This window comes from Bubalus bubalis, chromosome 4 (genome assembly GCF_019923935.1).
Source record: "Bubalus bubalis isolate 160015118507 breed Murrah chromosome 4, NDDB_SH_1, whole genome shotgun sequence".
Lineage (NCBI taxonomy): Eukaryota > Metazoa > Chordata > Mammalia > Artiodactyla > Bovidae > Bubalus > Bubalus bubalis.
The window spans coordinates 129,095,866-129,116,387 of record NC_059160.1 but is presented as its reverse complement, the minus strand read 5'-3'; the positions used below and the strand labels follow the sequence as shown (position 1 = coordinate 129,116,387).

Sequence of the window (20,522 nt, the reverse complement as noted above, 5' to 3'; positions counted from 1 at the left end):
CTTTTCTAAATCCAGCTTGTATATCTGGAACTTCTCAGTTCACATACTATTGAAGCCTAGCTTGAAGGATTTTGAATATTACCTTGCTAGCATGTGAAATGAATGTAAAAAAGTTCCTATCACAGGAAAGATCCTATCACAGAAAAAAATATAAAATCTTTACATGTGGTGATGGATGTTCAACCAAACATGCTAATCATTTTGCAATATATACAAATATCACTATCATTATGTTGCATATCTAAAACTAATAAAATGGTATTTGTGAACTGTACCTCAAACAGATAGACAGACAGACAGATGGGTGGATACTAAAGCAGCCTCACAGGGAAAAAAATAAAGAAAAGAGAGGACACTGGAGCAGAAAGGGATGGGACCACAATTATTGCTTCTCCTTTCCCAATTCATTCATCCTCTTTTGCATGAGTAGGACTCAAGCTGGGCTGATATTTGCAGGCTTTCCTGAGCGATGCACTTCTCTGAAGCAGCAGCGAGACTTTTAAACTCAGTAATAATACCCCGTCTTCAGGAGATGATGGTCCCCTTTACTGTCACAAAGAGGACAGCAGCAGAACTGGAGGCTTTAAGCTTCTTTGACAGCCATCAATCAGAAACAGTTCATTCCAGCTTTTCATTTGTCTGTGACTCAAGAGGAAATGTTCTCCTGACATGTCACTGAACCCACAAGCCAGAACTTGTAAGCCGATCATAACTCCCAACAATGGGCACCGTCTTAAAAGACATCATGTCAGATGTGTCCAGGACCAAAGGGGGTGGAGGGAATATTCTATAACAAGGAGAGAGATAAAAGAGTGCCGAGGATTCAATTCAGTGAGTGTGGGCGAGTATCTGTCCCTGCTAACGTTTTCAAGTACCCTAATCATCCTTCAACGTGCTGTTCTTCTCTGAAAGGACTGTGTTCTACCCGATGGGCTCATAATTGTACGTGTCCCTGAAGTACTTTATGATCAAAATTTGGTAAAAAGAAATATGGAATATTTTGAAATATCCATAAAATAAATATGAAATATCTTTCTTTCGTGTGTGTGACCAAAATTTCCTCATGAAAATGTCTTTGTGTGTGTAAAATAAACACAGACTTTCAGTTCAGTTCAGTCGCTCAGTTGTGTCCGACTCTTTGCAACCCCATGAATCGCAGCATGCCAGGCCTCCCTGTCCATCACCAACTCCTGGAGTTCACCCAAACTCACGTCCATCAAGTCGGTGATGCCATCCAGCCACCTCATCCTCTGTCGTCCTTTTCTCCTCCTGCCCCCAATCCCTCCCAGCATCAGAGTCTTCTCCAAATGAGTCAATTTTTCGCATGAGGTTGCCAAAGTACTGGAGTTTCAGCTTTAGCATCATTCCTTCCAAAGAACACCCAAGGCTGATCTCCTTTAGAATGGACTGGTTGGATCTCCTTGCAGTCCAAGGGACTCTCAAGAGTCTTCTCCAACACCACAGTTCAAAAGCATCAATTCTTCGGTGCTCAGCCTTCTTCACAGTCCAACTCTCACATCCATACATGACCACTGGAAAAACCATAGCCTTGACTAGACGGACCTTTGTTGGCAAAGTAATGTCTCTGCTTTTCAATATGCTTTCTAGGTTGGTCATAACTTTCCTTCCAAGGAGTAAGCGTCTTTTAATTTCATGGCTGCAGTCACCATCTGCAGTGATTTTGGAGCCCAAAAAAATAAAGTCTGACACTGTTTCCACTGTTCCACTCACTGTGCCCTGCATCTGCCTTGACTCCCAGTGAGAGTTAAGGTCTTCTTCAAGAAACTGGCAAATACTGACGATTGCCTGGTGACAGTAGGTGCCAGGCACCGTTGCCTAGTGGAGGTCTCATCTGGGCACACGTGTCAGTGGTTCTTGCTCTGTGGACAGAACTCTGCTTGGATAATGGGCATGGAGGCAACTCTGTGCCAGTCCTCTGAACACCCCAAGTCAGCAACATGGAAAACTTCAAGTTTCGATTTCCAGAAGAAACATCATTTAGGACTCTTACTGGGCCGCTGGAAGCAGGAAAAACAGCTTTTTATCTGGGCTTTGAGGCCAACTATCTATAATGTTTAGGAAATCCCAGAAATATGGGTCAATTTTTCACCAGCCCAAGGAAAAAAAGGGAAGCCAGAGAAGCACTTCAAAGCTGAGATGCTGGAGAGCAAGACATCACTACGAGTTTAGTTGCTGATGCTGTGATCCACAAAGATGAAAATACCCAGGGACCCCCAGAATCATCCAAAGTATGTATGTCCAATATTTGTTCACAGAATGTATTATTAACATATGATGTTCTATACTTGTGCTAAAGGGCCCCTTATTTGTCTATGAACTTCTAAGCAGCCAATGCTCATATGAAATTTTTTTTTAATCCACAATAATAGCTGATGCGCTTGTTATACATAGCGCATCATAGGTACAAAATACATATTTGTTGAAAGCATAAGGGAAAAAAGATAATATATAGAAGAAACTATCCTTCAGCTTCTAGATTCTGAATCTAATGCATTTGTTTGACTGCTTATTACAAATAAATGACAACGGATGATTTTGTGAAAAAAAAAATGTGATGGCCGGTTTGAGTCTGGCTGACCCCAGGACTCTTCACAAGACAATGAGCCGCTCAGAGGTAAACAATTCCCCATTTTTCAGTTCCCGAAAGAATTTTTATGGAACCCTCACCAATCCCAAGGTTACCCAATCACTCACTGGCCAAGTCCCCATCCCAACATTCTTCCCATAATTAATAAAGACGAAAGTAAGTGGATAAACTCTCTCCACTAGATGCCCCTGTGATGCCCAGGAAATCACCTCACCATCTAGAAGCTTCTCATTTGAAGAACAGATTGTGAAATGAACCCAGGGTCTCTCCTGGGCAGCGCCTATCACTCAGACTCACTTAGCCCTTCCTCTATTCCCTTTCCTGCTTCGTTCACTTGTCTCAGTCACTTTCCTCTCATTATTTCCTCACAAGGGTGAGACCTTGCATGATGGGGAACCCAAGTAAGGCACCAAGAATCAGATTATTCTGATTCAAGGAGAGAAGTCAGACTGTGTGTGCCAGGAATTCAGAACCAAGGAGCGGTGGCAGGAACACAAGGGGGTTAAGGGGATGCAAAGGCAGGAGGATCCAAGGTGAGCTGCAGTGGCTGGGAAAGGGGGAATGACGAGGGCTAGCACAAGTGCTGGGGTGTGAAAGAAATCTAAACCTGAGCTAGGTGGCCAGGGAAACAGTGACAGGAGGTGATGACAAATAAAGAACGAGAGGAACAAGAAGAACTGAACTAATGCACTTAGTATCTTTAGGTTTTAAGGAAATTTTTTAAAAACTTTCTTGAGTCCCTAAACTAGGTCCTGATGGACTCAGGTGCTTTTCTGGAGATTAGGATCACACTGGTATGTTTAAGCCAGACCCACTGGCCAATGCACAACCACTGGGAAGAAGAGCCACTGGGGGACAGAATGCACATATACTCAGGATGGTGTGTACAGAGTAGGAGGGGATGGTGTGTACAGAGTAGGAGGCCTGTTAAAACAGGCCGTATGCAGCTGGAAATGAGAGTCCAAAGGCCAGCAGATCTGGGAGGGTTTCTTCTATGCAAAGAAACAGCATTGGGAAAGTTCGTGTCATTCCTTTGGCTCCCAGAGCTGGATGAAGCCACAGTTACGCTTTTCAAACTCTATTACTCCAAGGATCCCAGACCGTGAGGCACAGATAAGCTCACAAAGGCAGAAGAGTGAGAACTAGAAATAGGACAGCATCTTTGGGGACAACTGAAGATTTGGAGTAGACAAAGTGAAAAGAACCCCAAAAAAGTGTGACTGGAAATCTACAAAAATAACTTAAAATGTATCCTAGCTCCAGAGGCAGACAGAGGAGCTTCCAAAAGGAGAGCCAGGTTGGTCGAGTTGGTGAGGTCTCAAGGAACAGGGTTGGGGGGAATATTTAGATCTGGCACAGAGGAGGTTACTGTCATATCATCTACTCAAGTGATTTTAACAGAAGTGAGCTAACACTTACCTGGAGTGGTGGAGACAAGCAGTGGGTGGAGACCACATCTTAAGGAGTTGAGCGGTGAAAGAAGGCTAGGGTCAAACAAAAGAATTTTAAGACAGAAGAACTTAGCATGTTTCAAGATTGACCAGAGGGAACAAGTGGAGAGGGAGGCAGAGAAAGGATGGAATGCATGCAAGATGCCCATCGTGGACCAGCAAGCAAGTACTGTACTGAGATCTGAGACATAAGCGGGATTGCAACTTTAGAAAGGAAGAAAGAAATGTCCTTGTCAGCAGCTAGGACAAGAGGCCAGATTTAGACAATGAACCCTGTGAAGGTGACAATAAGTCTAAAATGGAACAGGTGGACTTAGATCTACTGTACAAAGAATGCTGTGCTAATAATCCAGAATTATGAGCAATTCTTCAGAGATTGTCACATACTTTGCCTTACTCAAATGCTGCTATCGGAGAAGGCAATGGCACCCCACTCCAGTACTCTTGCCTGGAAAATCCCATGGATAGAGGAGCCTGGGAGGCTGCAGTCCATGAGGTCGCAAAGAGTCGGACATGACTGAGTGACTTCACTTTCACTTTTCACTTCTATGCATTGGAGAAGGAAATGGCCACCCACTCCTGTGTTCTTGCCTGGAGAATCCCAGGGACGGGGGTGCCTGGTTGGCTGCCGTCTATGGGGTCACACAGAGTCAGACACGACTGAAGCAACTTAGCATCAGTAGCAGTAGTAATGCTGCTATTATGGGCTGAATGTTTGCATACCCCCAAGTCTCCTGTGTTGAAATCCTAACTCCCAAGGGGACAGTATCAGGAAGTAGGAGAGGTAATTAGATCATGAGGGTGGGACCATTGTTAATGGTGTTAGTGCCCTTACAAGAAGAAACAGACTCTCAGACTTAGAGAATGAATTTATGGTTACCAGGAGGGAAAGGATGAGGGGAAAGGATAGTTAGGGAGCTGGGGATCAACATGTACACACTGCTGTATTTTACGTGGATAATCAACAAGTATAGCACAGGGAAACTCTGCTCAATGTTATATGGCAGCCTGGATGTGAGAGGAGTTTGGGGGACAATGGATACATGTGTATGTATGGCTGAGTCACTTTGGTGTCCACCTGAAACTATCACAACACTGTGAATCTGCTAAACTCTAATATAAAATGTTTAAATAGATAGAAGAAACATAAGAGAGATGATTTTTCTCTCAGCTATGAGCATACAACAAGAAAACAGACATCTCAAACCAGGAAGAGAGACCTCATCATATACCAGCTCTGCTGGCACCTTGATCTTGGCTCCACCAAACTCCAGAACCATAAGAAAATAAATGTTTGTTGTTTAAAGCACCCAGTCCGTGGTATTCTATTACAGGGGCCTGAACCAAGACAGTCACTAATCTGCAGTGTGATGCTGGGCCAAACCATTTCACCTCTCTGAGCTTTTCTTTATCTGCATAATGACAGGGGAAGGAGACACAGGGGAAGACAGGGTAATGTTTTCCAACGGTCTCTTCCTACCCAAGTATCTCGGCGTTTCTACATGTGCTTTTTCCATCTAATTGTTCCATGCCAGCCTCTAAATCTTTGCTTTGCAATTATAATTGCAGACCACTTGTTTTCCTTACGTTGAATCCTTAACACCTAGCATCATGCCATGCACACAGAAAGTATTCAACAAACGGTTTTTTTAAATTAACAAAATCTCCATAATGTCAGAGTTTCAGGAGACAAATGCGTGCCTTGTCATCACTCCCTCTTCCCCAAGGGCTATTTACAGAAGCACAGTCACCCAGAAGTTGTAATCCTTTCTCTGGCAATTCAGCCTTGATAAAAACACCTATTTAAAGCCAAAGGACAAACAAGATGGAATGTCAAGTAAATTAGTGCCCTAAGTGTTTCAGATCCTGCCCTTCCTGCCAATGTGCACACACCAATTTCTAGATTAAGAAAAATAAGTGAAAAAAATAAGCCTGGGTCAGCTTTCCAACAGTTCCTTGGGAAAAGAAAAGAAAATACCTCAGTGCATATCTACTGATAGTTCTTCATGCCTTCATTATCAAGGGAGCAAAAAGTGCTCACCCAGAATCTGGTTTGTACTCTGTGACATTCCCATAGCTCAGAAAACTGACTGTGTCTCCTCTTTGCTGTAAACCAAAAACAAGCTTCAGCAGCTGATAAAGCAGGCTTTCTCTCCTGGAAAAGACATCCACCTAAGATCTGAGTTTTAGTCTTGGTTCCACACCGCTGAGCAGCTGACTTTGTACAGTTAACCTGCCAGGACCTCTACAAACTGGGGCTACACATTCCAGTCTGATCTATTTCCCTGAGTTGTGCACTGGCATTTACACGTTATAATCACTCTTGTGGCTTAGCTGGTAAAGAATCCGCCTGCAATGCGGGAGGACCTGGGTTTGATCCCTGGGTTGGGAAGATCTCCTGCAGAAGGGAAAGTCTACCCACTCCAGTATTGCGGCCTGGAGAATGCCATGGACTATACAGTCCCTGCAGACACACAGTCAGACACAACTGAGCGACTTTCACTTTCTTTCACCATTAATTGCTGAATCCCTTCTGAGAAGCTTCCTATCAACAGCAAGCCAGATGTGGAAGCATTGAGAAGAAATTTATGGTGAAATATTTCATTCTGCAAAGGAAGACACATTCCTATCGGAAGAACTTCTGCAACCTGGATTAAGTCTGAAGTCTCAACCTTTGCATAAATGCAAAACTACAAGACACAGCACACCGCCAGAGTAACTCCTCTGTGCTTACACAAAATGAAAGAAAAGCGAAGTACTTAGGAAAAATCAACTCCGGTATTTTACATCATAGTTTGCTTACAGTTAAGGGATTCCATCATCGCTATTCTGGTAAGCTAAGGATATTTTTAAAATAAAATAAACAACACGTCCCAAATCATGGTTGTGTGTGGAAATGATAGTGAATACAACCCATTATGGGCTGAAGGTGTATTTCACGATAGGATTCTTCTAAGTGTCCAGCATGTTCAGTGTTTACATGTATATATTCTTAATTTCTCTCACAGATAAACACATCAGAGTAGGCTTGCTTCTAGCTAGTGGGAAAGCCACTGAATGGATGATAATCTTTCATCTGTGTAAGCGTTTAAAAAGAATATTAGCAAACTCACAACTGCATAATGGAAAAGAGCTAGGAGAGAGACCAACAGGGGCTAAACAATGACAAAACTCCCCTTTACAAATGAAGAATTAATTAACTGATTAATTAACAGCAGCAGACATAACTCAGGGACAGAATCCATTCAAGGCTTTACTTTTGCTTCTTTTACAGTGATCATAAACCTCTGCAAGAAGAAGACGGAAGAAGAAAATCTTTCTGTGGACACAAAGATGCCAAAGATTCAACAATGCACTGCTGTGCTTGAATAAAAACCCAAGAAAATATTTAAGGTGCTCTACTCAGAATACACGATATGTCTGGTCCAATTCACCATTATGGCCTTTTAATGACTTACAGTTTGACTTTTTTTTTTTTTAAGCAGGACAGTTATTCATAATCTGTAACCATTTTATGTAGATGTGCAGGTTGTTAATACTCCCTGGGATACCAAAAAAAAACAGAGAAAAAAAATGCTCCCCCCTCAAAAAAGGTAAGAACTACATTCTCTCCATTCCTACTTCCATTAACATTTCTGAACCAACAACATTCTCGGATTAAGAGAATAAAATAGAAAGGAGCAAGGGCAGACAGAGGAGTGAGAAAAGGTTTGAGAGATTCTGTATTAAAACTAAAATTTAGGGGGAAAGGCATGTTTTCCATTTAGATGTTCATGCCACACCACACCAAAAAAATTCCCCTGCTCCACCAAGCTACCTCCTTCAAGGTCATTTATCATCAGCACAACAGCCTACGGATGTTTTATTAAAAGAAAAATCCCAGCCTAGGACTGCCAGATCTCTACCCAGGACCCACTTATCAAAGGTGTCGCTGGGGCTGACAGGCAGCTGTCCAGGGGCACAGACTTAACATTACTTTATATGTACAGAAGCCCATCAGCAAGCACATTACCTCGGTCCCCATTAAGTATTCTGATAACACCACCTCCATGAGCTCCGCTTAACATTTAAGCCTACAGGAAGCCCTTGAGTGCACAGAGGCTTTCAAAATTTTCTAGCTAATTTTAACCCTATGGAGTACAAAAAAAAACCTGAACTTAGAGATTACACAGCAACTAAATATTTTACCCACCCAAACAAAAGCTTTCACGGTACTGAGAAACATCTTTTCACGTGGCTTTTTATTAGTTATTAGAAAACCATATAGACAGTTTTCCACTAAAAAATAAATAAATAAATAAAGGTAAACTGTCTTACTAGTAGGCTTAAAATACTCCTGATGAGCAAGGTTTTCCTGAACTGGTTCTTTAGAGCTGGGTGGTGGAGCAGGAGTACCACCAACAGCATATGTAATGGTGCATGACTCGCAGCTATTAGATCAAATCATTGGCCAATCTGATGTGTACCCTGGATTTTATTCTTTCTAAAGCCCCTACCCCCAAGCAAAAACGAGTGCAAAAAAAAAAAAATTAGAAGAGCTCAATGGAAAAACAGGCCACTTAGAATGCTCTTGGACAAATGTATTGTTGTCACTCGTTCAGGACCCAAATACATCATCTAGGCTCTTTTGGCACCTAAAAGTTGCTATCTGGTTAATATTTCAAAACCTAAGTCTCGCTCTAATTGTGTGTGACTGTGGGGTAATTGTAAGTGGGCAGCGACAGCTTTTTCACTGTTGGGGAAAGAAGAGACTGGAGAAGCTGCAGTCTTTGGCGGGGGGATGGGAGGTGGAGGGAATCCTGGAAGGGAATATCCTTCGGAGAGGAGGAGGCAAGTGCAGGGAAAGGAAAAGACCGAAAGGATGCTGTAAACGCTAACCCGGCGATTCTTAACCAGAAGTTACGACATTTTCTTTTGCCAAGGGGCTCTCCAGTCCCAGCTTCGAGGGGACCAAAGCCTCAGCCAGGGAAGTATCTGCAGCGTTCGAACAAATCAGCGACAGGAAGGAGCAGTGCCAAGGGGTACTTAAGGAGAAAAAATTTTATTAGTGTTAAGCCAACCTTTCCCTGCTGCCACTCAGTATGGAAATTCCGGACAGCCTCCCTGCCCTTACACACACGCGAACACACACACACACACACACTTTGCTGCACTCAGCGTTCAACAAGCCAACATTTAGAGAACGACGCGTTCGCTAGGTCCCCCGCCGCCCCCGCGTGCGCGTGCACAGACACTCACTTCCCATCCCTTCCACGTTCTGCGAGCAGTCTCAGCACCACCAACGGCCCAAACCCAGGCACTTCGATGTCCACGGAGACGACTCTCCCTCCCCTGAGCAGCACCTCGACTTGGGGGCAGTCTCAGGACACGTCCTGCACCCGCTTCCCCGACCCCCGCCGCACCAACTAGGCGAATCCCGGGGTTGCGTGACTGCGCGCGGGTCTAACCCGAAAGCCGAGAAACCGCGCCGCGGCGGAATTCCGGGCAACAACCGCGTCCCCGCCGGTCCCCGCTCCCCACCGGCCACTCAGTCTGCACTGTGCCCCCAGCTGCCCCGAAAGTCCTAGCCTCGCCGACCGGTCAGGCCGGATCGGCAGCCCCCGAGTCCCCAGACTCCCGCTGCTCCGAGGATCCCGATCTCAGCGCCCCGGGACCAAGCCAGTGCGCCGCCGGCCGCTCTTCGCGCTCCGGCCACGCTCCGTCTCCGGGCTTTACACACGGGCGCACAGACACGTACCTCCCTTCCCTCGCCCCAGCACGCACACCTGCGCCCCCCGGGAGTTGCCCGCCTCCTCCCGCATCGCCGGAGGCAGCCCCCTACCCGCCCGCGTGTCCCACTGCCGAGAGCCGGCCAGTGGATGCCCCGGCTCCCTCTAGCCGCCCCCCCTCCGGGGGAACCCGAGACGCGCGGCGCTTACAGTTCGCAGGAATTGGATCTCATCCTCGCCCTCGCCCCCATCAGCCATGGCTCTGCTCCTTCTTGCAGGGGCCGGCTCCCGAACCCCGCGGAGCCCGGCGTCGCTGGCGGTGGCGGTCCCTCGCTGTGTCCCCTGCTGCTGCTGTTCCTGCTGCCGGGAGCCGGGGGCGGGAGGGGTCCGAGGCTGTTGGGTGCCGAGCGCCAGGCGGTCCCCGCCTGCAGAGCGGAGGAGGAGGCCGGCGGGCGGGGGCGGCGGAGGCGGGAGCCTCCCTGCGCCGCACTGTGCGGGAGGAGGGCGACCCGGCCCGGAGGACGCGGGCAAGCGGCCCCGCAGCCCCGCCGCGCTGGCTTCGCGCGCCCCGCCTGCCGCAGGCGGACTGCTCGGCCCCGGCTCCTCCGAGCGAGTGCGCTGAGCTGGCGGAGCCGGGGTGAGTGCCGCGGTGGGGGCGGGGAGTGGGGGCGGACGGGCGGGGAGGAGCTCGCCGGCTCCCCTCTGCTGCAGGTAATCCGCAGCCCGCTCCTCGGGGCCACCAAATCCGAGGCCCAGCGCCGCTTACTGGCCGCTCCGGGTATCGGAGCCGGAGCGCACCCGATGAGCGCGCAACCTTCCACCTGCGCCCTTCTGTTTCCCTGGGCTCCTGCACCTGCGGCTTCTGACCTTAAACCTGAGCTAGCGATTCCTTCTCCTGTGGGAGCGGAAGGGACTCCCACAGTACTTTCCGCGGCACTTCAGATCTCAGGCAAGAATCATCTTTCACCCGGATGCCTGGAGCGGACCACCTCCAAGTAAAGGTGATTTTTAAATTTAGATTAGCTCTCTTCCCCGATCATCATGAGAATTCTTTAGGATCTAGTGTCGGTGCACCATGCTCCTCACAGATCAGACACACAAAATGCATGGTACATAGAACTGTAACAAACTCATTCAACAAATACATGGTGAATGCCTGTGCCCGATACTGGAGTATAAAAAGACCGGACGGAGTTTATTAGAAGTGCTTAACTATGGATTGCGATAAGCTATGAGATATCAGTATAAATCATTGAGGCCGTCTAAATTCAGAATATGGTACTCTCTGTCCTCACTATACTGCCATTTACTTCTGAAGAAAATCGAGCATTGTAGTTCCCGCAATCCTCCGTGCAATTACCCACCAAATTGCCGTTTTAACAAACTGCTGTAAGAAAACGCAGGGTCTGAGACAATTTGGGCAGGAAAGCACTTATCTCTTGTTCCTAGTGCACGATCCCTTCATTTAAGATACTTTAAGTATATGCAAACCAAAGACTGCAAATGCCAATCCTCCAAAGATGCAGACGCTGTCAGGTGAAGGTTTCTCATCAGTTTACCTACATTGCAGATTTTGCAGCATATAACTAGTTACTAAAATCTGCATAGTAGATTCTATGCACTTTATATCCTATTTTCAGCTTTCATGAACTTTATACTTACTGAGCCAGTTTTGCAAAGTAGAATGAATAACATTAAGAATATGCCTATAAATACTGTCCCTCTTGGTGAGATTAGCAATGCTCTGCTCTATCTTATGATACTAATCATATTACCAAAGTTCTTGACATATTTTTGTATGTTGACCCATAATGACTAGCCAATTCTTTCTTTTTTTTAAGATTTTTTTTTTTTTTTTGATGTGGGCCATTTTTGAAGTCTTCACTGAATTTGTTACAATACTGTTTCCGTTGTTTATGTTGTGGTTTTTCCACCCAGAGGCATGTGAGATCCTAGCTACCCCACCAGGGATTGAACACACACCTCTGCATTAGAAGGCAAAGTCCCAACCACTGGACCACCAGGAAAGTCCCAAAGACTAACCAATTCTTAAAGCATAATTTACATGAATGTTTACTCCTCAGTTCAGTTCAGTTGCTCAGTCGTGTCCGACTCTTTGCGACCCCGTGAATCGCAGCAGGCTAGGCTTCCCTGTCAATCACCAACTCCCGGAGTTCACCCAAACTCATGTCCATCCAGTCGGTGATGCCATCCAACCATCTCATCCTCTGTCGTCCCCTTCTCCTCCTGCCCCCAATCCCTCGCAGCATCAGAGTCTTTTCCAATGAGTCAGCTCTTCACATGAGGTGGCCAAAGTATTGGAGTTTCAGCTTCAGCATCATTCCTTCCAATGAAAACCCAGGACTGATCTCCCTTAGGATGGACTGGTTGGATCTCCTTGCAGTCCAAGGGACTCTCAAGAGTCTTCTCCAACACCACAGTTCAAAAGCATCCATTCTTCAGTGCTCAGCTTTCTTCACAGTCCAACTCTCACATCCATACATGACTACTGGAAAACCATAGCCTTGACTAGACGGACCTTTGTTGGCAAAGTAATGTCTCTGCTTTTGAATATGCTATCTAGGTTGGTCATAACTTTCCTTCCTGCAGCAGCTGCTGCTGCTGCTAAGTTGCTTCAGTCGTGTCCGACTCTGTGCCACCCCATAGACTGCAGCCCACCAGGCTCCCCCTTCCTTGGGACTCTCCAGGCAAGAACACTGGAGTGGGTTGCCATTTCCTTCTCCATTCCTTCCTAGGAACCACTAAATAAACAATCAGGGAATCTCACAAAAGATAAAGTTCTGCATGAGAAATGGCTTTATTCTGAAATTGGCTCTTCACTTTATGTTAAATAGTTTGATCTTCCAAATTGGTGACGTATCAAATAATCCTTTCCCAAGTATTTTACGCAAAGCTATGCATAGACAGTTTCTTAAACATCCATAGTTTATGTGCCTTCTACACATATGTTCAGTAAAATACTATAAAAACTCTAATTCACCAGGTTTTCATTTTGGCATTTTAACTAGGCTGTAAACTTTCCTAACAAGAGCTCTATTTAGTATTTTACTACTTCTCTCAACATAAGTGATATATAATGCTAAATGGCCTAAGTACCCAATGATTATCATTCACCATATAGAGTCTTCAACAGAAATAGAGAAGAGGATGATTATAAAATAGAACATTTGAAAGAGAAACACATATCCCATTGTTCACTGCAGCACTATTTACAATATCTAGAACATGGAAACAACCTAGATGTCCATCGACAGATGAATGGATAAAAAAGTTGTGGTACATATACACAATGAAATATTACTCAGCCATAACATAAACACATTTGAGTCAGTTTCTAATGAGGTGGATGAACCTAGAACCTATTATACAGAGTGACGTGAATCAGAAAGAGAAAGATAAATACCGTATTCTAATGCATATATATGGAATCTAGAAGAATGGTTTTGAAGAATTTATTTACAGGGCAACAGTGGAGAAACAGACATAGAGAATAGACTTATGGACATGGAGAGAGAGGGGGAGAGGGGGAGATGTATGGAAGGAGTAACGTGGAAACTTACATTACCATATGTAAAATAGATAGCCAACACGAATTTGCTGTATGGCTCAGGAATCTAAAACAGGGGCTCTATATCAACCTAGAGGGGTGGGATGGGGAGGGAGATGGGACAGAGGTTCAAAACGGAGGGGATATATGTATACCTATGGCTGATTCATGTTGAGGTTTGACAGAAAACAGCAAAATTCTATAAAGCAATTATCCTTCAATAAAAAAATAAATTCATTCTTTGTGAAGACCTGCCTCTTGAGAAATCTGTATGCAGGTCAAGAAGCAACAGTTAGAACTGAACATGGAACAACAGACTAGTTTCAAATAGGAAAAGCAGTATGTCAAGGCTGTATATTGTCACCCTGCTTATTTAACTTATATGCAGAGTACATCATGAGAAACGCTGGGCTGGAAGAAGCACAAGCTGGAATCAAGATTGCCAGGAGAAATATCAATAACCTCAGATATGCAGATGACACCAACCTTATGGCAAAAAATGAAAAAGAACTAAAGAGTCTCTTGAGGAAAGTGAAAGAGGATAGTGAAAAAGTTGGCTTAAAGCTCAACATTCAGAAAACTAAGATCATGGCATCCGATCCCATCACTTCATGGCAAATAGATGGGGAAATAGTAGAAACAGTAGCAGATTTTATTTTGGGGGGGGCTCCAAAATCACTGCAGATGGTGATTGCAGCCATGAAATTAAAAGATGCTTACTCCGTGGAAGGAAAGTTATGATCAACCTAGACAGCACATTAAAAAGCAGAGACATTACTTTGCCAACAAAGGTCCATCTAGTCAAGGCTGTGGTTTTCCCAGTGGTCATGTATGGATGTGAGAGTTGGACTGTGAAGAAAGCTGAGTGCTGAAGAATGGATGCTTTTGAACTGTGGTGTTGGAGAAGACTCTTGAGAGTCCCTTGGACTGCAAGGAGATCCAACCAGTCCATCCTAAAGGAGATCAGTCCTGAGTGTTCATTGGAAGGACTGATGTTGAAGCTGAAACGCCAATACTTTGGCCACCTCATGTGAAGAACTGACTCATTGGAAAAGACTGTGATGCTGGGAAAGATTGAGGACAGGAGGAGAAGGGGACGACAGAGGATGTGATGATTGGATGGCATCACTGACTCAAAGGACATGAGTTTGGCTGAACTCCGGGAGTTGGTGATGGACAGGGAGGCCTGGCGTGCTGCAGTCCATGTGGTCGCAAAGAGTCGGACACAAATGAGCGACTGAACTGAACTGAAAAAATACATAAATAAATAAACAACATTTTTGTGAACTGTAAAGCACAAAAATAGAATACTGTAAAGTTTATGGGCCTCTAGAGTACATCATGAGAAATGCTGGGCTGGAAGAAACACAAGCTGGAATCAAGATTGCTGGGAGAAATATCAATAACCTCAGATATGCAGATGATGACACCACCCTTATGGCAGAAAGTGAAGAGGAACTAAAAAGCCTCTTGATGAAGGTGAAAGTGGAGAGTGAAAAAGTTGGCTTAAAGCTCAACATTCAGAAAATGAAGATCATGGCATCCGGTCCCACCACTTCATGGGAAATAGATGGGGAAACAGTGGAAACAGTGTCAGACTTTATTTTTCTGGGCTCCAAAATCACTGCAGATGGTGACTGCAGCCATGAAATTAAAAGACGCTTACTCCTTGGAAGGAAAGTATGACCAACCTAGATAGCATATTCAAAAGCAGAGACATTACTTTGCCAACAAAGGTCCATCTAGTCAAGGCTATGGTTTTTCCTGTGGTCATGTATGGATGTGAGAGTTGGACTGTGAAGAAGGCTGAGCGCGGAAGAATTGATGCTTTTGAACTGTGGTGTTGGAGAAGACTCTTGAGAGTCCCTTGGACTGCAAGGAGATCCAACCAGTCCATTCTGAAGGAGATCAGCCCTGGGTGTTCTTTGGAAGGAATGATGCTAAAGCTGAAACTCCAGTACTTTGGCCACCTCATGTGAAGAGTTGACTCATTGGAAAAGACTCTGATGCTGGGAGGGATTGGGGGCAGGAGGAGAAGGGGACGGCAGAGGATGAGATGGCTGGATGGCATCACTGACTCAATGGACATGTCTGAGTGAACTCCGGGAGTTGGTGATCGGCAGGGAGGCCTGGCGTGCTGCGATTCATGGGGTTGCAAAGAGTCGGACATGACTGAGCGACTGATCTGATCTGATTTGAATCCTCTATGAAATGTATTTATACACTGTTTGATAGTGATCCATATTTATTTTTTAAGGAAAACTGAAGCAAACATAGCACCCAAGTGGTGGTGAGTATATGGGTTTAATATTACTTGGGATACTCTGATTTTTTAATATATTTTATAATCATAAAAATAGAAATAATTTTTAGGATAAAACTACTAAAGCTATTAAAAACTATGGGAAATTTTTACTTACATAGTGTATTTAAAATGCTTTTTAAAATTTGACTATTCTGGTTGGTTTCATTTGTGTATAATTTTCTATTCTCTTTTGATCAGTTGTAGCAAGAAAAACTTTTTTGATGGAAAAGATCATAGAATGATAGCATGAGAACTAATCTCAGTTTTAAATATGACTTTTTTAAACATTTTGTATTAGAGTATAGCCAATTAACAATGTTGTGGTAGTTTCAGGTGAACAGAAGAGACTCAGTCATACATACATGTATCCATTACATACATGTACATACGTACATACATGTAGCCATACATGCACATGTATCCCAAATCCTCCTCCCATCCAGGCTGGCACGTAACAATGAGCAGAGTTCCCTGTGTTATACAATAGGTCTTTGTTGGTTTTTCATATTAAATATAGTAGTGTGTACATGACTTTCCCCAAGTCCCTAACTATCCCTTCCCTCCGGCAACCGTAAGTTCATTTTCTAAGTCTGAGTCTCTTTCTGTTTTATAAGTGGAAACAAATATAATTCAGATACAGCTTAATGTTTATGTTCCATGTCTTTAATTCTTATTATAGACTTAAGTTACAAAAGATTAGCTAGTATACATTTTCACAGACACAGAAGTCTGATTGATAAAATAGAAAAAATATTCTGTTTATGTAGAACATTCATAAGTGTCCAATACTTGATATCTATGATATATGTAATTTTTATAAAATATTTCTTTTTTAAAAATGCATATTACATGTAATAGTCTATTTTGCTTTTTGCTACTGAAATTTATTATCTTAGAATTGCTTTATTGGAACTGATGTTGTGTTTCCCATAACACTCCATTTCAGGTCTTTATTAATTATAATATAACACAGTTTAGAGGATAATGTTTCCATATTTGTAGTCCAAATTTAGGGAGTGTTTTTCTCTATGACCCATTTTATGTCCTATAAGAGAAGGGGAGAAAACCATATTTCTTTTTATTTTTTAATTAAGTTTTTTTTTTCTACAGTCACCTAATTAAGAATGAGCCAGCACAGCTCACTGTTCACTTGGCAGAACTCTAAACATCCTTAAAGGAGAAAAAAATTGAAACAAATGTAAATTTTTCATTTTGCCTTCCAATTTAACAAAGCTTACTGGTGATGTATACAGGCATTAGAAAATTACCTTCTTCTTCAAGGTTTCTATTAATATCAGCTCTCAGCTTCTTTCCTTAAGGTCATAAAAATTAAAGACCTTAGTGTGGAAGTGAGCATCTCTGGGATTTCAGTAGGTCGTTATAAATTTAGGGTTGGAGAGGGTCTCTCACCTTAAGGTTTAGCCCTTTCTGCATTAACTCAGATTTCCAGTTTCAATATTTCCAGAAAAGGGTTCATAGCATTTCTTCTAATCCCCTCTCAGAATTTAACAGACCAAAATTTCAGAAAATGGCCCCTTTATTTACATCTTTATTCTATGTATTCTAAAATACTATAGTCCCCATGTGTACCTGAACCAGAAAATAAACACCAGTAGACACCAGGTACTCACCGCAAGCTGGCCTCCGGGGGCAACAGATCTGGGAGTGACATCAAAGATAATGATGGTGATGGTGATGATAAAAGATCAATGACTACTGCACTCCAGGCACCTTATTTTTATTGTTTATTTTCATCAGCAACATCATTTTAGAGAAAAGGAGGCCAAGATTTACGAAAGTTAAGTAACCTGACCAAGATCACAGACTGCTACATGATAAGGCAGGAGTCTGAGGAGGCCAAACCTCTGCTCTTTATAACTGTTTTGGTCTGATACTCCTCCCAGATCCCAGGGTGGAAAACAAAGAAGAGTCTAGACTAGCAGGAACTAAAAAAGGCTCTGGCAGTCCCAGGAGATTTATTGCTGGTTTCCAGCCAACGTTAAGGGTCCTGCTAGCTCTTGGAGTGCCAAGTAAATTCTGGAGGAGACAAGGATTACTATATGCTCAGAAATAAAATCCAACTCATGACCTTCCCCATAGTTTGGATATTTAGGGGAAATCTGTTTTTGAAGATTTGGAAGTTATTCATCACCATCTCATCAGCTCCCTAGATTGAGCTTAAGATTATGATCTAAAAATTATGAACTTCCAGACTATAATGAGTATTCTGATATCCAGGGTCAGGATTGAACTGAATATGGATGACAAAAGTGAAGGCTGACCCTACATGACAGGAAGTTTACTAATCAATCACCTTCTCTATTGAAAGAAGTGCTCCTGAGGAGGTGTGGACGCCCTAAAGACATTCCTAACCCAAATCACGTCAGTGGCTTCACAAGTAGGTCACTGTGACTACCATACTCCCTGAGAGCAGATCTTCCTCCTGGTTTGACTATTTGTCTTGTACCATAACTCGGATCCAAAACCTAATCATCCTCTTTGATGCCCCCACCTAGTATGGGCTAAATGTGTGTGTGTCCCCAAAATCCATACATTTAAGCCTACCCCCCAAGTGATGCTATTTGGAGGTGGGACCTTTGGGAAGTAATTGAGTTTAGACAGGTCATCAGGGTGGGGCCCACATGATGGGATCAGTGCTCTTATAAGAAAAGGGAGAGAAATAATAAATAAATAAAAGGTCATACAATTACACAGTGAGATGGCAACCGTATACAAGCCAAAAGAAGAGGACTCAGAATGAACTACTTTCAAGCACCTTAATCTTGGACTTCTCAGCCTCTAGACCTGAGAGAAATAATTTTCTATTGTTTAAACTATGCAGTCTATGGGGTTTTTATTAAGGCCATTCAAGCAAACTAAGATATTTCCTCACCTTCACCACCCAACATCCCTTATGGGTAAAAAGATGTTTTCCTGATTCTTATCTTTATATCCCAAATTATTTCACTAACTTTGCAACCAGTCTTCCTGGGTTTTGTCTTTTACTGCTGAGTCATCTTCCAGACTCCCATGGAGATAACCTCCTATAACAATGTTTCCATCTTGTCAACTTCCTGGCTTGGAATTGGAGCCATTGAAGAATGGCTCCCAGACACCTACCATATTACATTCAAACCCCTCAGTTTGGCATTTGAGACCCACTGAGATACAGCCTCCTACAAACCTTTTCAATATTTATTTCCAAGCATCCCCTTCTTTTTGGCTCCAAACCAAACTACTGATTCCCAGATAAAATGTGTGCATTAATCAACCATGCTTTTTCTTATGCTGTTTCTTCTGCCACTGGGGCCAGAAAATCCTGTCAATATCTGTTTCATCCTCCAAGGAGTAATTCAAAACCTACTTCTGGGCTTTGGATTACTCTGGCCAGAGACTGTAACTCTCTCTGGTGAAACACAGCCCTTCATCCTACATTGCCCAGGATTATAGTTATGTGTCTAAGGCTAATATCCTCCCAAATGCACTAACAAGCACCTGGAGGCAGACGTAGTGTATCTGCTTATCATGCTCATTCTTCCTGGGTAGTAATTACGAATCAATTTCTTCTTAGATGCAAAGTGACTACTAGTTAGTGCTGCTGCTGCTGCTGCTGCTGCTGCTGCTGCTAAGTCGCTTCAGTCATGTCCGACTCTGTGCGACCCCATAGACGGCAGCCCACCAGGCTTCCCATCCCTGGGATTCTCCAGGCAAGAACACTGGAGTGGGTTGCCATTTCCTTCTCCAATGCATGAAAGTGAAAAGTGAAAGTGAAGTTGCTCAGTCGTGTCCGACTCTTAGCGACCCCATGGACTGCAGCCTACCAGGCTCCTGCGTCCATGGGATTCTCCAGGCAAGAGTACTGGAGTGGGATGCCATTGCCTTCTCCCTAGTTAGTGCTACCATTTTTTAAAGTACTTATTTGGCTGTGTCGGGTCTTAGTTGTGGCACATGGGCTCTTTGATAGAGAATGTGGGCTTCTCTAGTTGTGGCATAGGTCCTAGAGGATGGGGCTCAGTAGTTGCAACATGCAGGCTTAGTTCCCTGACAAGGAATCAAACCCGCATCTCCTGTATTGGACGGTGAATTCTTAACCACTAGGCCACCAGGTAAGTCCCACTGCAACCATTTGCACATGACTTTCCAGTTTCACTTTCCTTTTAAGAAGATTCTATCTTTTAAAACACCGTTTATTCTTCCATCTATCACTTCCTCTACATGGACATCATTTATTAACTGCTCACAAAACAGAAGTAAACCCAAAACCTTTATGAATACAGAGTCTATTCTAGAATACAACTCATCCTTCTAGTGCCTTCTAGGTTTTCATGTAATAACACAGGACAATAGCAGGTTTTTGAACTCACTCTTCATTCATCATTCATTCATTCAGTCCATCAGCAAATATTTATTGAGCTCCTACTATGTACCAGGCACGTACATAGTACCTACTATGTCCTAGTGAATAAAGCACAGGCCCCGTGCTCATTGGGCTTATTCTAGGGGAGGAGGTAGATACATACAAATAAATATATATATCAAGTGCATTTGGTGCTATGAAGAAATGTAAAGCAGGGTAAGGGAATTGAAAGTAGTGAAAGGGAGCGTTTTATAGATATAATAGTCAAGGAAGGCATCTCTGATGAAGCTTCGCCTCATGGCAGTAGAGACTTGAATCAGGTGAGGGAATGAGCCTCATGGGATCTAGAGGAAGTGCATTCCACATAGAGGGGCTGGTATATGAAAGATCTGTGAGGTCAGATGGCATGTTCAAAGAACAGTATTATGGGCAGAGGAAGGGAGCGGGAAGATGGTGGGCAAGGAAGTCAGGGAGGCAGTGAACACAATACATATCCTGCCTCAGTCCAAGTGGGAAGAGCCATGA

At 43.8% G+C, this 20,522-nt stretch overlaps 1 protein-coding gene across 1 annotated transcript in view; it reads right to left on the bottom strand.

Annotated features, from left to right (window-relative positions):
- Positions 1 to 10,159, bottom strand: part of RYR2 (ryanodine receptor 2) — an 829,832-nt gene extending 819,673 nt beyond the window's left edge. Inside the window, exon 1 of the mRNA XM_045165522.1 lies at positions 9,978 to 10,159. Coding sequence (XP_045021457.1) covers positions 9,978 to 10,025 — 48 coding nt within the window. The 5' untranslated portion in view covers positions 10,026 to 10,159. The remainder of the gene's footprint in view (positions 1 to 9,977) is intronic.
- Between the last annotated feature and the right edge of the window lie 10,363 nt (positions 10,160 to 20,522).